The sequence below is a fragment of the Saprolegnia diclina genome, assembly GCF_000281045.1.
Source record: "Saprolegnia diclina VS20 unplaced genomic scaffold supercont1.46, whole genome shotgun sequence".
In the NCBI taxonomy this organism is placed as follows: domain Eukaryota; phylum Oomycota; class Saprolegniomycetes; order Saprolegniales; family Saprolegniaceae; genus Saprolegnia; species Saprolegnia diclina.
The window spans coordinates 231,139-249,237 of NW_008246113.1; the positions used below are offsets into that span (position 1 = coordinate 231,139).

The 18,099-nt window shown below is 59.2% G+C and overlaps 9 protein-coding genes across 10 annotated transcripts; 6 read left to right on the forward strand and 3 right to left on the reverse strand.

Moving 5' to 3' along the window:
* Positions 1–1,345: 1,345 nt before the first annotated feature.
* Positions 1,346–3,041, forward strand: SDRG_12057 (hypothetical protein). The gene has a single exon (XM_008618115.1). It carries the CDS (start codon positions 1,384–1,386, stop codon positions 2,938–2,940), a length of 1,557 nt encoding a protein of 518 aa, XP_008616337.1. The 5' UTR covers positions 1,346–1,383; the 3' UTR covers positions 2,941–3,041.
* A 298-nt stretch (positions 3,042–3,339) lies between these two features.
* SDRG_12058 (hypothetical protein) lies at positions 3,340–5,655 on the reverse strand (the record flags this gene model as incomplete). The annotated part of the gene is made up of 1 exon (XM_008618116.1): positions 3,340–5,655. The coding sequence occupies one exon, from the start codon at positions 5,653–5,655 to the stop codon at positions 3,403–3,405; it is 2,253 nt and encodes a 750-aa protein (XP_008616338.1). The 3' UTR covers positions 3,340–3,402.
* A 298-nt stretch (positions 5,656–5,953) lies between these two features.
* SDRG_12059 (hypothetical protein) lies at positions 5,954–8,456 on the forward strand (the record flags this gene model as incomplete). The annotated part of the gene is made up of 1 exon (XM_008618117.1): positions 5,954–8,456. The coding sequence occupies one exon, from the start codon at positions 5,954–5,956 to the stop codon at positions 8,411–8,413; it is 2,460 nt and encodes an 819-aa protein (XP_008616339.1). The 3' UTR covers positions 8,414–8,456.
* Positions 8,457–9,159: 703 nt separating this feature from the next.
* On the forward strand, positions 9,160–10,808 carry SDRG_12060. 2 transcript variants are annotated; one of them, XM_008618118.1, is made up of 9 exons: positions 9,160–9,363; positions 9,406–9,534; positions 9,580–9,696; positions 9,739–9,999; positions 10,049–10,153; positions 10,199–10,273; positions 10,319–10,429; positions 10,488–10,553; positions 10,599–10,808. In XM_008618118.1, the coding sequence occupies exons 1-9, from the start codon at positions 9,181–9,183 to the stop codon at positions 10,635–10,637; spliced, it is 1,086 nt and encodes a 361-aa protein (XP_008616340.1). In that variant the 5' UTR covers positions 9,160–9,180; the 3' UTR covers positions 10,638–10,808. The 2 variants fall into 2 exon arrangements, with proteins under 2 accessions (XP_008616340.1, XP_008616341.1); XM_008618119.1 differs by lacking the exon at positions 10,599–10,808 and having other exon boundaries at positions 10,488–10,588.
* Positions 10,654–13,806, reverse strand: SDRG_12061 (hypothetical protein). Its single transcript, XM_008618120.1, has 14 exons — positions 13,659–13,806; positions 13,424–13,613; positions 13,058–13,373; positions 12,847–13,016; positions 12,731–12,799; positions 12,550–12,683; positions 12,376–12,506; positions 12,142–12,326; positions 12,028–12,097; positions 11,869–11,984; positions 11,627–11,819; positions 11,290–11,581; positions 10,888–11,244; positions 10,654–10,843 (listed from the first exon to the last, which is right to left on the reverse strand). Exons 1-14 carry the CDS (start codon positions 13,767–13,769, stop codon positions 10,787–10,789), a joined length of 2,391 nt encoding a protein of 796 aa, XP_008616342.1. The 5' UTR covers positions 13,770–13,806; the 3' UTR covers positions 10,654–10,786.
* A 405-nt stretch (positions 13,807–14,211) lies between these two features.
* On the forward strand, positions 14,212–14,454 carry SDRG_12062 (hypothetical protein; the record flags this gene model as incomplete). Its single annotated transcript, XM_008618121.1, has 1 exon — positions 14,212–14,454. The coding sequence occupies one exon, from the start codon at positions 14,212–14,214 to the stop codon at positions 14,452–14,454; it is 243 nt and encodes an 80-aa protein (XP_008616343.1).
* A 185-nt stretch (positions 14,455–14,639) lies between these two features.
* On the reverse strand, positions 14,640–15,987 carry SDRG_12063 (hypothetical protein; the record flags this gene model as incomplete). The annotated part of the gene is made up of 8 exons (XM_008618122.1): positions 14,640–14,718; positions 14,764–14,951; positions 15,002–15,062; positions 15,110–15,275; positions 15,324–15,396; positions 15,442–15,598; positions 15,642–15,744; positions 15,789–15,987. The coding sequence occupies 8 exons, from the start codon at positions 15,985–15,987 to the stop codon at positions 14,640–14,642; spliced, it is 1,026 nt and encodes a 341-aa protein (XP_008616344.1).
* Positions 15,988–16,211: 224 nt separating this feature from the next.
* Positions 16,212–17,086, forward strand: SDRG_12064 (hypothetical protein). Its single transcript, XM_008618123.1, has 3 exons — positions 16,212–16,365; positions 16,418–16,668; positions 16,720–17,086. The coding sequence occupies exons 1-3, from the start codon at positions 16,224–16,226 to the stop codon at positions 16,843–16,845; spliced, it is 519 nt and encodes a 172-aa protein (XP_008616345.1). The 5' UTR covers positions 16,212–16,223; the 3' UTR covers positions 16,846–17,086.
* A 483-nt stretch (positions 17,087–17,569) lies between these two features.
* On the forward strand, positions 17,570–18,099 carry SDRG_12065 (hypothetical protein). The gene has a single exon (XM_008618124.1). The coding sequence runs from the start codon at positions 17,611–17,613 to the stop codon at positions 18,085–18,087; it is 477 nt and encodes a 158-aa protein (XP_008616346.1). The 5' UTR covers positions 17,570–17,610; the 3' UTR covers positions 18,088–18,099.

An 18,099-nucleotide genomic window follows, 5' to 3' on the forward strand; every position in this document is an offset into this window, starting at 1 on the left:
ACCAAGTGGACCAAGGATCCGCCCTCGCGCCGACGCGGTCGCTCGTCACACATGAGGCAGCTGCGCCATGACTGCAAGCACGTCATGTGGGCGCTTCGGCATGGCACGCCGCCTGCAGTCTCGAATCTGCAAAATGGCCTGTCGTGCCAAGAAACGCGTGGAACGTTACTGGTGATTGGCTGAAATGATTAGATTTAATGGACTTGGATTGGCCAAAAGTAAACCAGCCATTGTGGTTGGCTGAAATGTCGAAGGCGGCCTTCAACACTACGAGGCCATTATTCTTGGCGTTTGCCATAAACACCATCAATAGCCACATTTTGGGTTGGCGCACGGTCCCCGCCTCGAGCGATCGACCAAACCGCTTTCGAAAATGAAATCGCCCATACTCGCCACAGTACTCGCCACCACTTTGGAGAGTACGGAAAGCTAAATAGCGTCGCCGTGCGAGTTCTGTAGCGCGAGCAATGAACGATCACAATTTCAGCAGCTTTATTTTAGCACCGAAATAATGTATGGGGTTCAAATAGAGCCATGTCGCGCGCACTCTGCTTTCCTCGGCCACATGCAGCACACTACTGAACACGATTAACAAGAGATGACGTCCTCAGTATCCGCGATTTCAGCGCATTCTTCACCAAAATTTCAAGTCGTATTTTGTTAAAATCGACGCTCGGCAGTTCCAGTTTGGTGTGAGCGCCCAAGCAACGAAGCAGTCCAACAAACGGGTCGCACATCGGGTCAAGATCCATAGCCAACTGTGGCAGCCAGAATTGGGGTTCTTGGAGCTCTCCAACCCCTCGATGTCATGTGGAGTAGTAGGACATTCATCGCGCGGCCTCAAAAAATGAAAAATAGAGTTCCGCGTGATAGCGCCGCGTTTGGCGCTGGAAACGACACGAACATCATTGAACAACTTTGTGGCGAGGTAGACACCGTTGCTATGGGGGGTTGGAGGTGCCACTTTGGCTTGCCCCAATGTGCCGTATATAGCCATTGATTCGGCATGCATAGGTGGCATATGCCACCTTACCGCAGCATACAATTTGCGTATCATAAAAAGGGTTTCCGCAAAATAATGCTGACTCCATTTTTAGCCAATCCGCGAGGGGATGAGATACCACCGCATTGCGGCCGACGCCGCTTGCGTCGGCAATCGCGTCGGAAAATGAAATCGCCAGAGCTTAGGCAGAGGATAGAAGACGCTTTGAGGAGCGCGTAGCGCCATGTCTGGTCGTCGTGCGAAGGCTACAGCCCGAGGAATCGACTGTTTATTTAAATATGGTACGCGCCACATGCTACCACAAATAACCACATGTTGTCGCAGCTTCTCATCCGAGAATTCCATAAACGGCCGCCGCCTTGCCACTTGGCCACGCCGCGATGGACCGTCCGATCGCATCGCTGCAGCCCGACTGCGCGCGCCTCATCCTGCGCTACATGGACGCGCCCGAGACGGTAGTAGGCTTCTTGCGCACGCTGGCACCGCACAGCCTCGACGCGACGCTGGCCGCCCTCGTCGAGCTCGTCGGCTTCCTGCCGCTGCGCGACGTCTGGCCCGCGCTGCACCTGCGCACGTTTATGCTGCCGCGCACGCTCGATCGCGTCGTGGGCGCGCTGCCGCTCTACGATACAGTGCACGTGTACGACCGCCGCCACGTACACGCCTTTGACGCGCGCCGCCTGGTACTGCACCCGTCGCTGGAGCCAAGCACCGCGTGGCCGCCACTGGAGGCTGCCGCCACCTCCATCGTAGGGCTCGAATGCAACGCCAACACATCAACGCCGATGACGTTTGAGCTCGTGCTCGGGGCGCTCGCCACCTGCCCGCGACTCGTCTCGCTGCACTTGCAAATCACGACGGCGCAGTCCGACGGCGTCCGCGCCCTGCTCGCCGGGCTTCCTACGACGCCGCTCTTGTCGGACGTTCGTCTGCACAAGCTTGAAGCCAGCGAGGTGCAGCTGCTTCCGGACACGAGCGTACAGCATGTGGCGTCGTGGCTTGGATCTCGGCACGTGACGCGGCTCGAGCTACGGTCGATCGACGCTGAGTCGCCTGCCGCCGCCGCCACGTTGAGCGAGGCACTGCTTGCGTCAGCCACAATCAAGACGCTGGCGCTGGTCAACACGGCGACATTTGCGCAAGCGCTACTCGCGGCGAACGGTCCGCTGCCGACGACGCTGCGTCATCTCGAGCTCGGGTCCAATCAGCTGCCCGTATCGCCGACGCCGCGCTTCCAGCTCCTGCACGACACGGTGTTAACGTCACTCGACTTGAACGGGACGTACTTGGACCACGATGGACTGCAAGCGCTCGCAGCGCTGCTCTTCTCGCTGCGCCATCTCGAGGCGCTTGACCTCTCAGCCGTGCTGCCGCACTCTGGCCGCATGGACACGGCATACCTCGCTCATGACAACCGTCAATCGCAGCTCCTCGCCGAGATCCTACGGCATTTGCCGCAACTCACGACCCTGCGTTTGGCCCGAAACGGCGTCCAGGACGCCGACATGGCGCTGCTTGTGCCGGCACTGCCGCGCTGCCTCGGCGTCTTGGACGTGAGCGCCAACCAAATCAAGAACGCTGGGCTTGCGCTCCTGCGAGCGGACGCAATGCCGCGGCTGCGTGTCCTGCATCTCAAGAGCAATGCGTTTAGCAACGAAGGCGCGCGGCGGTTTAGCCAACGACTGTCGCAGTGGTCGTCGCTCACGGAGCTGAGCTTTCTTGGCCGCGACATGGACATGTACGGCATCACTATGCTGCTGACGGCGCTGAGCACCTGTTCGCAGCCGCTAATGCGCCTCGACGTGGGCGGCTCGTGCTGCCGACGCGCCAACGACACGACCAAGATCTCGGAGGCTGCGCGGAGACTCGGCCTCATCGATCGCAAACCCGTGTTTTGCAAGCGCCTGCGAACCGAGCGACTGGCGTTTTCGTACTGATCGTGTTGATTTCACCTCATTCGTGGTGTGTAATTGTTGTTGAATATTGTCATCTCTAAGCTCCCAACCACACAGACATTGCCCGGTGGTTGCACTCCCATCTGGATCGGCTTCGCACGCAGCGCCGGCAGTCTTCTGAAGCCAGCTCGGGCTTTGAGATGTCGGCCGCGTTCTTGCAGCTGGAGCTAAGTGTTTCTTTCTCATATCGTGTCACTACTCGCAGTGCCCTTTGTAAACGAATTCAACACAATTGTTCGAGCGCTTATGGGGCATAATGATCGGCAATGAGATCCTCAGCATGGAATTAGGCTCGTCGATTGCGTAAAAGGCGGTTAGGGTAAGGAGAATGGAGCTAAACGTGGTCTTCCCCATTATAGGTTATATTTTATAGGCTAGCTAGCGTGCTCATAAACTTGTATGATCGCGTTATCTTCACCACAACGACTTTCATGTTGATACAAGTCATTCCATCATGTATCGGCTTTTGGAGAGCAAAGCGTCGAGCTGTGCGTCGATGTCGTCGAGGTCGGTCGTGGCAGGCGCGACCTTGCCACTGGCCTTGAGCTCGATCGCACTGCGCGTGGCGCGCAATGACGTGGCGTCTTTCGGTGCCGGCACGTCGACGACGAGCTCGTGCACGAACGGCGTCTCGGCAAAGATCGGGTTGATCGTTCGGTGGCGGTCAATGAACACGAGCTGGCGCCGCGGCACGCCGGCCATTTTCTCAAACGAGAGCACCATCTCGGCGTACGCGAGGAGGCCGCGCGTCCGGGCCGTATCGCATTTGCGGTCGTCCACCGTCTTGTTCATCATCGCAAGCAGCAAGTTGAGGAGCACCATGGTCACGATCGCGCAGTGAACCATGCGCAGTGAGATGCCAAAGATGTGCAAACTCAGCGGCAGGTCGAGTTCGCGGACGACGTTGGTGATGTTCCGGACCGTTTGGTTGGCGGTGTGAAGCGCGGAAAAAGCCGCTTCGTCCGTCTCGCCAAACAGAATAAAGTACGATTTGTAAAACGTTGTCCACATGTCGGGGATCTCTGCGTTGTTGGTGCACTGGTAGACGAGGTAGTAGGCGCCCGTGAGCCCCAGTTCAAAGACCCCAAAGAATGCGAAAAAGTTGGCCACGTCGCCCAAGACACTCCGGAGCGTCACGACCAAATAGCCGGCGGTCGCGTGCACTTGGAAGAAGCGCGCCACTTGGAGCCAGAGACTGAGGAAAATGAGCACCCCCGAGTAGACGTACGCGACGTACGCAGCGTCTGCGCCGTCCTCTAATTCGTCGATCGGCGTCGCTTCAATGTCAAACACCGAGACGAACCCGCTCGGGACGTGCAGGAAGAGAATGAGAAAGCACGTGCTGAGCCGGAAGAGGTTCATGAACGAGCCAAAGTACGGACGGAACCGGACGCGGCACGGCGTGCAGAGGGGCAAAACCAAGTAGACAAAGAGCCACGTTCGCACGTACTGACTGCGCGACGTCGCCAGGCGAAAGTGCTTCGGGAGGTCTCGGTCGTAGCTCAACACGACGCCGTACTCGACGCAAAGAAAGTAACCGGCACAGAGCCAGAGCACGATCGCGGGGACCGCCACCATCGCGGTGAAGAGCTTGTTGACGTCGGCATACCGGAGGACTGGCGCCGCCGTGGCTGCGCTCGCGATAGCCGTTGCAACGAGCACGCACCGCACCAAGTAGCGCTTGGCGGCCGCCTTGTATAGGCTCATGTCGTTGTCGCGGGACTTTGGCAGTTCGGCTTCGTTCGATGGCCAGGTGCCTTGATGCACCCAGAGCGCGAGGCGCCAGAGACGGTCCGGGTGCAAACGTTGAAGCGCAAGGAGGGAGAAGAGGACGAAGTAGCAGCCCGCGATCCAGACAACGGTGAGCGTGCCCATCGAGTAGCCGAAGTCTTTTTGGAGCGCTTCGCGTTCGTTTTGATAGGCGATGTAGCACTGCTTGTTGTTGCGACGGAAGTCGGTAATTGTCGTCTTGTTGAAGCCGCTTTGGTTGTCGAGGCATGCGACGTTGTCCAGCGCGCGCGAGATGGACGACATGTAGTAGTAGTTGGACGCGGTCGCGACGACCATGGCGAACAGCATGAGCGCAAACATGAGCAGCGTCTTGCAGAAGATGCGCTCACCGACAATGTCCCACTTGATGGCGAGGAGCCGGCGGATGACAACGTGTTCGAGGCAGAGCGACCGCGCCTCGGCATTCTCGCAGCGCACGATCTCGTCCAGCGCACTCGTGTCGGCGTCGTCGTTGCCAAACAGCTCGGGCATGCCAGAAAAACGCAATACGTTGGTTGCGTCGTGCTGGTAGCAGTTGTCGAGCATCTCGAGGGCGAGGCGGGGCTCAAGACGCAGCGCGCGGCCAAACAGCACCGGGTCCAGCGCTTTGGCTCGATCGTAGGCAATTTGGAGAGCGCGAATGTGCTCGGCCTTGTACGCGGGACAGGTGGCGCGGAGGAAGGCGTCGTTGCGTAGGAGCGCCTCGCAGTCGTAGCTACGCGACTCGATCGCGTGGTCGAGCGCCGTTTTGTGGTCCCGATCGGTCGCGCTCGGATCGACTTCGGGCTCCAACAGCCGCGCTTGCACCAAGGTGTAGTTGCCTTCCCGGCTTGCTTGGATCAGCGACTGCTCCTCGCCCGAGACGTCGACGCTCATCGAATCGCGACTCGGCGGCGTCATCGCACTCGCGCATTTGCGGTATGGCATGGCAAACGACAAGTGACGAGCGAGAGAGCAACCGCCGTACGTTCTCAGCCCAACAGGATTCTCAACTTCACCGCATCAAGAACCTCAGGAACGCTAGTGGGAGAACGCAATGTTTCGATGGAACCTGCAACGAGCGCAGAAGCGTCAATTCGAGTGCATACCATTTGTCATCCAGACGGCAGCGTTACCGAGGCGGTGAAATGCGGTGGTTACCCGAATGGAGGCGGAGCTTTAGCCGGCAGCCACTCCGTTTCGGTTGCAGTCGGAGAAGAAGCTCGCCATCAGCGCCGCAACGTCGATGCCAGCACGCAGCATTGTTCAAATGACATCGCACCGACCGCAACGCTTGCTTGTCGAGCTCGCCACCGATCGCCAATGGACGGACATCCTCGGCATCCTCGCGTCAAAAGCCAAAGTCCTCGACCTCAACGCCGTCGATGGAAAGGGGCTCACGGCCTTCGCTCGCGCGTGCCGTTGTGGCCAGCGCGACGTCGTCATCGCCTTTCTCAAACAGCCGACCATTGACATCTTTATTGAAGATCGATCCGGTCTCACAGCGCTTGACTGGGCCAAGCGCGAAGGCCACGACGCCTGCGCCCGCCTCGTCGAGAGCGCAGCGTACGCTCAGGTCCACAGCAGCCACGAGCAACCGCTGCAAGCCGACGTCGACGCTCTCCACGGTGTGTTTGACGAGCAGCTTTTCGCCCGCGCCGTCCGCGTCGACGTTCCTTCGGCGCTGCGGATGCTCGATGCCTTTGTGGTCACACCCACGGTCCACAAACATAGGTTTTCGAATCTCCACGTCCTCTATGGCCTCAAAGACGCCAAGACCAGCGCGCTCTACTCGATTTTGAACGCGCAGCGCACGAATCCCCACGGCACGTTCGCGTGTCTGGGTCATGTGGCCGTCCAGCGCGTCCTCGAGATCAAGTGGGCGCTCTTTGGTCAGCGCCGGTACATCCACCAGATCCTCGTCTTTGCACTCGTGCTCATGGCCATGACGGTCTCGGTGGCGACGGCGTATGCGACTGCCAAGATGCCCGAGGTCGCCATCTACAAAGCTGCGTTCGAATCCTGCCGCGGCAACGACACCTTCAACTCGTGTGTCTACGATCGGTTTGAGCTCATGAACTCGACCACCCAAGGGCAGCCTGACCGCGTGGCGCTCAACACGACTCTTTTGGAGCAGCACAACGCGACATACACGACGCTCATGCAGTACTCGGGCATCCAGCTCCAGTTTGTACAAATTGCGTGGGCTCCGTCTATCTGCTTTGTCATCGTTGGCCTCATCTACGCCCAGCAACTGCAGCCGATACGGCTCTGGCAGTGGACCCGCTACGCTCGCGATGGCACGTGGGGGCCGTGCGACCCCAACGTGGAACTGCCACACTGGCCGCAGCTCCAGGCCGCCGCGAAACGCCTCCTCGTGCGCCGTGTACTGCTATGGACGTGCGTCCTCAGCGCCTTCCCGATTGTTTGTGCGGTGACCGCCATCTTGCGGACGACCGAAGCTATTCCACACTGGATCATCCCGAATGGACGCCACGTTTACATCAGCTACACGCTGCCGTGGCTGACCTGGTCAACGGCGACCGTGCTCTGGTGCGGCGTCCTCTACTTTCTTCTGTTGGAATACCGCGAGCTGCGCTCCGAAGACCGGGCGATCGAAGAGCGGCGCGAGAACTCCGAGGGGATCATGTGGGTGCTCTACACCCTCCTTTTGTTTGTTCTGCTGCCGTGGGCGACGCCGTTCTTGCGCCGGTATCGCCGGTACTATGCCTCGGGCTTCAACCTCTTTCAGCTCTGCATCTTTTCGCTCGTGCTCTTGTACGTACCGCTGCACCTCAACTACGCCCACACGAACAAGGCGCCCGACCTCAACGACCCCGTGTACCAAGCCTATATCTGTATTGGCGCGACCGCGACGCTCGGTCTCTGGATGATGTCGACGCAGTTTCTGCAGATCCACCCCACGGGCGGGTACCTCGTGCCGCTTTTGATGGACATTGTGACCGACGTACGTGGCATCGCGCTGCTGTTTAGCGTCGTCCAATTGGGTTTTACGTGTGCGTACTACCTCCTCTTTCGGTGTTTGGCGCCAAAATACGCAACGCTGTACGACTCGTTCTTTGCCTCCTACTTTGTGCTCTACGGTGGTCTCCAGCTCGACGACTTTACTGGCAAGTCGGGTCAATACTTGAGGACGTACACGGTCGGCAACACGACAGCGTCCAAGCTGGTCAACGCCGTGTCGCCGTCGCTCGTGCCGCTGGGCATCGTACTGCGCATGGTTCAAGTCGCCATGTACGTCGTCGTTCTTGCCAACCTCCTCATTGCTATGATGAACAAGACGGTCGAAAAGAAGTGGGACACGACGGAGGCCCGCGCGGCCGTCAGCGCCGCCGAGTGCGTCCTCCGACTTGAACGCACGTCCAAGCAGACACTTGGTGCGCGGCAAGCCATCATGTACATGGACCCACCCACGACGCCCTCTGATCCGATGCGGTGGGTCCGATATTGCTTGGGTTTGCGCCCAGCAGCAGCGAATGTGGTCGTGACGCCGGAATGCCTCCACCCACTCTTTACCGAATACGTCTGGAAGTACGCGCTGCCGCCGCTGGACGCGCTCACCAACGACGACACAGACAAGACACTGGCCAGCACGTCTGTCGATACCGAGCTGCAAACGCGTCTTCGGGACATGCGAACCAAGTTTGATCAATTGGCCAGCACGCTGGCTGCCCACCGTGCATAGTTTATGTCACATAACACTTTAACATTGAGTGCCTTCTCAAGCTCCTGTTGGTGCCCGAAGCAGCTTGCCACGCTGTCGACGCGTGAGCTTCAGGCGTCGGCTTCGACCTTCTCCTCTGAGCGTTCCCAGCCGTCCGTTTTTGCGTGTTCGAAATTTCGTCGAAATTCTATTTTTAGATTGCAGTGCGAAAGCGTTGGCTGGCGACCTCAGGGTACGACAAACTGACAACGTCCTATCTTTAGCGCTGTCGTCCGCAACCGTAGCGGTCGCCGCACCGAGATTTCGCTGAGTTGGCGCCATCTTGCGCCGCCTTCACTGCTAGTGCGCTGCATCCGTTCACTCAGTCCTTCCTCGCGTCCAGTGCTCCGACGAATCTGCGCCACGGATCGAAACAGCAGCCTCGGTAACCAAGCCGGCACAGTGAGCGGTCAAGCGGTGAGCGGTGCGTGTTCTTGCAACGCCCTTCTTTTGCCGACATGCGTTCCAGGCTCGGATCGACGTCATCGGCCGCTGATTGGCTCGACGCCCTGGTCCTATGGGCTGATTGGCTCTTTTTACACTCCGCGAGCCTTTGTCTTGAAGCAACAATACCGTCTTTGAACAACGCGTTCTAGTTCAAGAGCGATTATACACGTCAAGACTAGAATCCCTTCTCACGTTCTATGAAGCGAGCCAACGGTAGCAAACGCGTGGCGCGCAGCTATTTGGCCGAGGCGGTTGAAAAATGATGGTCTCTAAATTTTGGGCAGAGGTCGACACCATGGCAGATGGCGCGCCTTTACACAGCAAAATCCGAGATGCTCGCGACGGCGCCGCTGCCGCTTGGCTACGGCGCGTACACGTTCGTGCTTGGCGTCGACGCGTGCTTCCTTCTCGGTGCGTGGCTCTGGGCTGCCTCGATCCACCCGCTGCCCAAGACGTACCTCTCGGAGATCATCTTTCCTGTCGAGGTACTTTGACGCGACACTTGTACCGTGGACGATCCGCTCTAGCTTCTCGCCCGCGCCTTGGCCTCCACCATGCTCGCAACGCTCTCCTTCCTCGGCTTTTGGGTCTTCATGTGGCTGCCCGACGAGCCGTGGGCGCTGCGTGCGGCCTTTCTGGCCGAGTCAATGACATGGGTAACGTCATCTCGTCGATTGATGCTCAAGGAGATGGATGCGTAGGCCATGTCGACGTGGCTGATTTGGATGGAGCACCGCCGGAGCTTGACGACCTCGACGCTCTTACGCTTCTTCTGGGTGTTTCGCTGGGCGCTCATGACCAAGTCCCTCTACTCGGCGGTGCGCTTGTGTATATATGTGACCTTCTCTCACACGGCATAGATCATGTCGATGACGTCGTGGTGGGACGAGGTCGCGCACGCCAAGCTCGCGCTGCACTGCGTGGTGTACGGTAGCTTTACGTGCCTGGCGGTCTCGAGCTTTTGGGCCCAACGCGACTTGACCAACTTGTCGCCGGAAGTGCTCGCGCTCTCTCGTCAGCGCCTCAAGTCGATCGCGTCGATCCACGCCCACGGTAAGCAGTGGGTCCAGCAGATGTACGGGTCCCTCGACCAGTACCTCCCCCACCGCCCGCGGACGCCGGTTAGAAGAGAACTCGGGTTTTCTTTTGGTGATTGTACGGGCCTGTTAGGTGCACGAGTCGGTGCTGTTTCCGACGCCGACGGACCGCGTCCGCGTCAGCATTCCGTCGTACACGATCACACGCATGTCGTCGTCATCTTTCGTGTCGTACAAGGTCCTCTACTTTGTCAGATTTCAGAATCTGAATGTGGTGGTCCAGATTCTGGTCACGACCGAAGACGAGACGTGGAGCGTGCGCCGACGCTTCAGTGATTTTGTGTTTTTGCGCGACGAGGTAGTGAGCTAATGGCTCGAAAGAAGGCGCTGACGTGGCGTGTAGCTGCCAGAATGCGTCAAACTCGGCCCGCTCTTTCCCGAAAAAACGCTTCTCAAGCAGTTTAACCCCAAGCGCATCGACGCTCGGCGCGTCAAGCTCGAGCGCTACCTCAACGTACACCCTCCAACCTCGATGTGTGCAAAAGCATTCAGATATTTATATGAATCACTAGGCCGTACTCTCCCACCCGCACTTTGACGTGCAAAACTCGCTGGCGGTGTGCGACTTTTTGGAGATGGTACGCTGGCGACATTTGGTCTAGTGTATCGATACAACTGACTAGGAATACGTCGCCGACGAAGCTGTCTACCAAGTCGTGTAGATATTGCACTTGTTGTCGGTGGCGCACCGCGCGATCCTTAATTATTCTTGGGCCGGGGGCCCCACCCCTACCCTAGCCCTTGTCGATTGAAAAGCACTATACAACGTACATCCAGGGATGGGTTATCACAAAAAAAAACTCCACGGTGTCTACACTTGCGTGGACGGCGGTACTGCGGTCTGGACGAGCCGCTTGGGCCGTTCCTCCTTTGTCTCGGCGTGAACATCGAGCATCATGGGACGACGTGTACCTTGCGCAGACCCCGCAGACGCTTCTCCAAAACAATCGCCGAGGCAATGACGGGGAGGAGGAAGAAGCACATGAGGAAGAGGCAGAGCGCGATCGTGAGCAATGCGCCGACAATGTTGGAGCAGACGCTGTCATAGAGAAGGTCGTAGCTCGCATCCAGCCACGCGCAGTCCATGCTGCAGGTCGTCGTGTCGATGGCACCAAGGAGCACGCCCACGACGCCTTTCTGCAGCGGCGCCAACACCGACGTTTGCAGCTGCGTGAGGTTGCCGACGTACGCAGTGGCAAACTCCGCGATCGACGGAATCGACGCGTTCCAGCCGGCCGTGTGCGACCCGCTGCCGCCGCCAAAGTCCGTCTACAACTACGTCTCAGCTGCAGCTCTGAATCTAGAATGGCGTACATCGAGTTGGTCGAGCGCGGTCCGAATCTGCGCCTCGGCTAGGTACGTATCGTACGCTGCCACGTACGTCGCGTAGCAGGCAGCGCTGTTGCACGACTTGCTCATATAACAGCGCGGCGCGTTCGTCGTCGACTCAAAGTAGCAGGCCGACTGGCCGGACGCCTGCAAGGACGCGTGCCCATCAGCCTCCCATGGCCGTGGGAGGTTGTCGAGCGTCAGCTGCGGCGTGTACACCGCGGCTTGTGTGACCAATTCGGCGGGGGACGCAGCCACCCACGCCGACGCGTTGGCCCTACCCCTCGTTAAGGGTCGAGTCGTCGTCTATAGAGAGAGGTACGCATGCAGAGTCTGGCTCAGGTTGGTCACGGCCGTCACCAACGCGGTCAGCGGGAGCGCATGGCTTGCTTGGAGCTCTTGCTCGAGCGGGCAGCTGAACGCAAGCTCTCCTTGAATCCCAAGCGCAGAGAGAAGCGACGTGTTGTGGAAGCACGCATGTAAAATCTCGGACGCTTGCCCTGGCCACACGGACGCTACGTTTGTGTGAGCACTAAGCAACATAGGAATGGGGTGTCGCTTTACTGCTGTTGTCGCGAAGGACGCTCACGTAGTGGCACACGTCGTTGCCGAGCATCGCAAAGATCAAAATGGCCGCCGAGAGCGCAAAGCCGCCAATGCAGATCGTCGCACCCCAAACCCTATTCGTTTGATGTAGACAGTGCTGACATTGAAGTATCGCACCAGGCGCCGTTGAGGACGCGCACGAGGCAGCTTTTCCGAGAACAGTGCCCGGCAACAATGCCCACAAGACCTACACACTCGCATTACGTTGCCGCAAGGACACGCTAGAAAGACCCAGTGCGCACACGGCGACGCCGAGTCCAAAGGCAGCCATGAGCGCAGCCACTTGGGCGATCGAGATGGTCGTGAACGCCGAGTATGCCGTATGCACGCTGGCCTGCGTCGTCGCCGCTTTGGTCTGGACGCTGGCAAGGTACGTATCAGCGCCGTCGAGCGCCGCCTGGATCGTGGTCTGAGATCTACTCACTCCCAACAATAACAGAGGGACAGAGAGATCGCGACTCGCACAGCTGGAGGCTTGAGTACATGGTGTTGACCACGGCTTGCATCGAGGTGTGGCTCTGATTGAAGGCGGCCACTGTCGCGTTGAAGGCTGCAGGAAACGTGTCGCAAAGTGCGGGCGGACAGGTCACGCACACCTACCCCTTTTGAGTGCGACAACTATAGCACATGGAAGCGTACGTCGGAGGAGCCGAGCGAGCACCCGATCGGGTACGGCCCCAGGTTTGCCAAGCTAAACTGCAAATGCGCACGCAGCGTCCAGAGTGTGGTCATGTTGTCATTCATCCACGCACGCGTGCTCGACGGGTTGAGCTCTACACTCAGTTCTTACGCCTTTGCGTTGTCCAGTGTGCGGGCGTACGCTGCTGAATCTCGGCGACTGTCGTGTTTAGCGTCGACGAGACGTGCGCGAGCGGCTTGTCCACGTTGCCTACGCATCGTTTTGCTTCGTTTTCGATGGAAGGGTATGACACGCACGCGTCATCGTCTGGAGGTTGGTGAGGGACATGTCGACGGCCGAGAAGGCGCCGTTGACGCCCTTGGTGATGATTTGGTTTTGCGTAAACGCAAAGACTGCACAGAGCACGACGCCGATCGCAAAGAACCCGTAGACGAGTATCGGCCGCAAGCGCTCGGCCCGCGTGTAGCTACATCGAGGGTTAGGGTCCAACGAGCTTGTTGTACGTACCCGTGGCGATGGGGGCGAGTGCCGTAGCAGCGGTCGCAGCCGCAGCGCAGAATGAGAAATACGACTGTCACGAGAAGGACAAGCGACGCTAGGAAGACGCCCGGGATCGCGTACGGCACAAACGACTTGGGGTACGCGGTGGTGACCCACGCCGAGGCCGCTCGGAGGTTTGCCTCCGTGTAGTAGGGCGTGCGGTTGACGTTCGGCGGCGGCCAGTAGCAGTTGGCCGCCCGCTCGCAGAGCCCTTGGTCGAAGCAGTTGCCGTCGCCGCCGACGCGAAGGCAAAGCGTGCCATTCAACACCGCACTCGGGTCATCTACACCAAGCTCTCGTCATGCTTGGATAATCAGGCTCCGATCTCAGTACCGCGTGCAACGCAGCGCTGCTTGTCGCTGACCGAGAGCATGGTGTCGCAGGCGTAGATCGCGATCGCTTGAAGCGAGTTGCGGAACCAAGTGTCGCTGTGGCCGCGGACGCTGTCGACGCGCTCAAAGGCCGCGGTCGTCGCGCCTTGGGTTGAGACGGCGTCTTGGGCAAAGCTCATGAGCGACGTCGACTACATCATCCAATCAGAGATCGCAACAGAAGGGTCATTTCGTACGGTCGTGGCCGGCGTGAGCGTCGAGGACGTGGCAAATGCATCATTCTGCGTCGTCAGCGTCAGGCACGTGGCGCTGCCGGGCAAGAGCTCGCTCGCGCTGCAGCTCGTCATGCCAACGACTGCGAGCGAAAGTGCAGTCTATTTCGAGCAATGTTGCTATTCTTGATACAGCGCAACGACCACATCCCAAGCGCGTAGCCCCCAAGCTGTCACCTCCATGTAGAGCGACCCTCTTGTAGAAGCGTGAGCTCGGTGCAGCAGACCTCTGCTTGCGCTCACAGCGTTGAACGCGCCAAAAAGGTGGTCGCGCCTGTATACCAGCACGTGCTCGCAATCAGACGGCGCCGACAAGATGCGCCGCAGCTGCAGCGCACGCGATGAGCGGAGGAGGAGCTGCGATCACTGTGAAATCGGCGCCCCTCATTGGCCGCCGGCAGAAAAGTGATAGCCGACAGCGTGATATCTTATCGCCGACATCCGACCGTGGGATCCAACGGCGGCCGGGCTTCGTCGACTCCACTTTTCATTTGGCACGAGCAGCAGCAACAACACCATGGGCAACATTGCGTCGAACAACGGGCCGCTCGTCAAGTACGAGATCGCCGGTCCGCACGGCATCTGCTACCTCCAGGTCGAGAAGGACCTCTGCCGCACAGCTCTCAAGGACAACCGCCTTGAGATTGACTTTGAGTTTCCCGACACGTACATCTGCCTCGGCACGAGCAGCACCATGGACGCGCTCGCGTGCGCCGACATCAAGAAGGCCACATGGGTGCCGTCCAAGACGCACAACTAGAGATCTCGTATACTGTATGGCATACTTTGATTGAATGTAACGTATCTTGACGCTTTCCACGTGGCGCGCTGTGGCGCCGTTTCGACTTTGCCCTTTTGCCATGCAGCGACTGCTACTCGTATGCAAATGCAGATTTAGGTATATAGAATCGTGCACGTGTCTACTAGCCTTATGACGCAGGCGTCCTAGTCGTCGTCTTCCGAGTCCGAGAGCGTCATCCGGATCTTGGGCACTTGCTCCGACTCCGAGTCGGAAGCGTCCGACCTACTATGTGCATGAGACAAACGACGCAAGAGGGAGGAAGTGTACCCTTCGTCGCTCGAGCTCGAACTCTCCGAGCTGGCCTCGTCTGGCGCGTCATCGAGCCGCGGCTTCTTATCGACGTGACTAGGTGTCTTTTCTTCGAGCTTGGCACGGAGCTGCTCCATGTACAAGGGCGGGATCGGCTGCTCGAGGATGGCCTTGAGGATGTGGCCGGGCACCTCGATGCCATGCTCCTACAGCGCACGAGTCAAGCCACCGAACGATCTTGGTTTGGCTTCAGCACCGCAAAGACAGACGGGCCGCGAAGGCGCACGAGCGCTTCGGCGGGCAAGTCGATCGGATCACTACATCAACCAGTGAGAGAGCTATAGCTACGAAGACAATATTGGACCCTGGCTTCCACCCCGGCGGAATGAGTTTACTAATCTCCTCGTCCGAGATACCGAGGCCGATGCGGACGTCGCCGACCGCCGATGGCACGCCGGCCGACGACGCGTCCAGTGACCGCTTTGTGGACGTGTACGACGAGGTCTCCTTGGTCACGATCGAGTCGATAACTAGCATTCGCAGATAAGAAGGACCGAGGTGAGGTGCAAGGCGCCTACGGCCGCGACTGAGAACGCCTGCGCGCATCATCTCGGGCGTCGGCGCTGGCGGCATGAAGCCAAACATCGGGTACTACACCATGCATGAGCTCGCTGGAATGCTATCAAATGGACGTACCCCTGGCTGCCAGCCCGCGGGCGCGCTCGACGTCGATGCGACCTTGTGGGCGTAGGCAATGATGTCCTGGGGCTTCATGTGGGACGTTGTCGACGACGCCTTGGCGTTCGAGAGCACTCGGCGGTGCTTGAGCAGCACGTTGGAGATGGCCTTTTGCCTATACGCGTATGAGCAAACTGCGTCGACGAGCGGCCACGGACCCGCCTCGGAGCTCGCGGGCGTACTGCACGATCTTGGCTTCTTTTTCTGCGATCTGCGCCTTGAGGTTCTCGAGATCCTTCTGTGCGGCCTGGTGCGCGTTCACTACGAAGGCCATGAGCGCATGCGGCGATGCTACGGATCGCTACGCTGCTTGACGGTCTGGAGGAGGACACGGTCCTTCTTGAGGATGGCCTCGAAGAGCGAGTCGGTCGTGCGCAGGATCGCCGGCGTCGTGTTGGACGACGCATGCGAGAGCGACTCGAGCAGCTTGTACGCGATGAAGCGGTGTTCGTTCAGGCAGACGTCCACGCGGTCCCGCATGCTGGCGCTGCTGTTGCCGGCCATGGGTTACCGGTGGAACAATGGGACACTACAAAACCGATATTTTATCTTTACTCGGAGATTGTATGTAAAGCTCGTTTTTTTATTCCAGGCAGTTTGTCCCAGGTGCGCTGCAAAATGGCTAAACGAACGCAATCGAAGGCATTGAAAAACCTCATTTACAATCCCCGCACTGGAAAGAGTTGCGTGTTTTGAGGCGATGATAGGCGCTTGGGTATATCCCACGGGGATATTTCACGATGGATTTGGTCTGCGGCAGCGGTGACCGCGTCCCGCTGCGGGAGGCCGCCGCCTACCTCCGCGCCCAGCGCGCATCCAGCGGCTCGTCCGTCAAATCGCTTCTCAACGGCGCTTCGCTCTCGGCTACGCCCGTGGCAGCAGGTAGTCTCGTGCAAATGATGGCGTGATGGCACGATCATGCGCCGTCGTATAGCCGTGGCCTCCAAGGAGAAGCAAACGTACTTGGCCAAGCGGCGCCAGTACCTGCAGCGGCGCCAAGAAGAAAAATCGTACAACCAGATGCTCGGCAAGCTCGAGCGCCCCAAGGCGGACTCGGACATGCAACGCGAGATGAAGTCGGTCTCGCAGCACCTCTCGATCGGCGCCAACATGATTGCCGGCATGGCGACGGCGTTCTTTGTCGCGTACTATGTTGCCCGCAGCGTTACGGACAACGAGACCTCGGTGCGCAATCCCTCGTCGGCCTCGCATCGTCATGCTGATGTGCATTTGTAGCGTCTTCTCTTGGGCCTCGCCGCCACGATTGCCATGATGGTCGTCGAGATGGTGCTCTACATCACGCGCTCGACCAAGCAGGAGGAGCTCGCGCGCCGGCAGCGAAAGAGCGAAGGCCGCAAGTAAGCGCAAACGGCGCTGTTTTGCATCATGTGGCCTTGTCGCACGGACTCATTCGATGCACTTGACGTCCAGGCGCACAGCTTGCAAGATAGAAGGAACGGGCGACTTTAGCATAGGCGCTGGACTGCTAGACGGGCAGGATCCAGCCCATGCGCCAACGGCGGTAGAGACTTGGGTGGCTGCGTGCTCGAGTCCTTGGAATGCTGTGTGAATTGTGTATTGTACTACGTCGTTGCAGTCATCATCGTCGCTTGGTCATACGAGGCGACGCTGGGAGTTGCGAGCTACCACCGTCTTGGGCCCGGGTCGGCAGCTAGCAACGCCTAGGACTGGCCAACCATCGCAAAGTGCTGCCTACCTCGGCGCTCTGTCCGCCACACTGACGCGTAGAATCTCGCTTGGTGCGCTACTTCATTGTACGGCATATGGCTTCCAAGATCGCTTGACGTCTGAGTCGAAGCCCGGGAGGATTCGAGCATCAAAGCGAATCTGAGGACGGCAGGCAGTCGAGACGACGCGGTGCAATGGCAACGGCACAAGCTGGCGCCGGCGGGTGACGCGACGCCTTCCTGCGTCTTGCGCGTCTCGGGAACCGCCGGCGCCTTTGCTCGCAACGCCTCGGATGCACGCGCGCGAATCTCGCCATCGCCTCTGCCCGACGTACTGGCTCCACGCGGTCTCTCCGGCTGCCACGTCACCATACAAACCTCCCATTATTTATAGAACGCGCTTTTCCGTAGTTCCATCAGCCATTCGGGGTCTTGGGCCATGGACCTCGGGAGCGTTGCGCACGGAATGCGGTCGGCGCGGTGCCGCATCACGGGCGCGAGCATCTGCCGGCGCAAGACCCGCGGCTTCCACTTCTCCGCCCACACGATCGTCTACCACGTCAAGGTCATTGCAACGAACGGCGACAAGTACGTCCTCGACTGGACCCACGACGACTTTGCGCAGCTGTACAAGCGACTCCAGGCGCTGGACGCGAGCCTGCGCGCGGCGATCGCGGCGTTCCCGTGCCCGAAGCGCACGCTCCTCTTTGGCCGCCATGACGCGCTGCGCATCAAGGGCATGTGCGGGCAGCTCGAGTGCCACCTCGTCGCAGTCCTCAAGATTGGCACGCAATATGCAGCGACGTCATGCGCGCTCCAAGCCGCCCTCGACGACTGCTTGCTCTGCGTGATTGCGTCGACAATGCAGCCCGCCAAAGACACCCACGTATTTAACTCGTCGCCGCAACCAGCTTGAAGCTAAACGGAC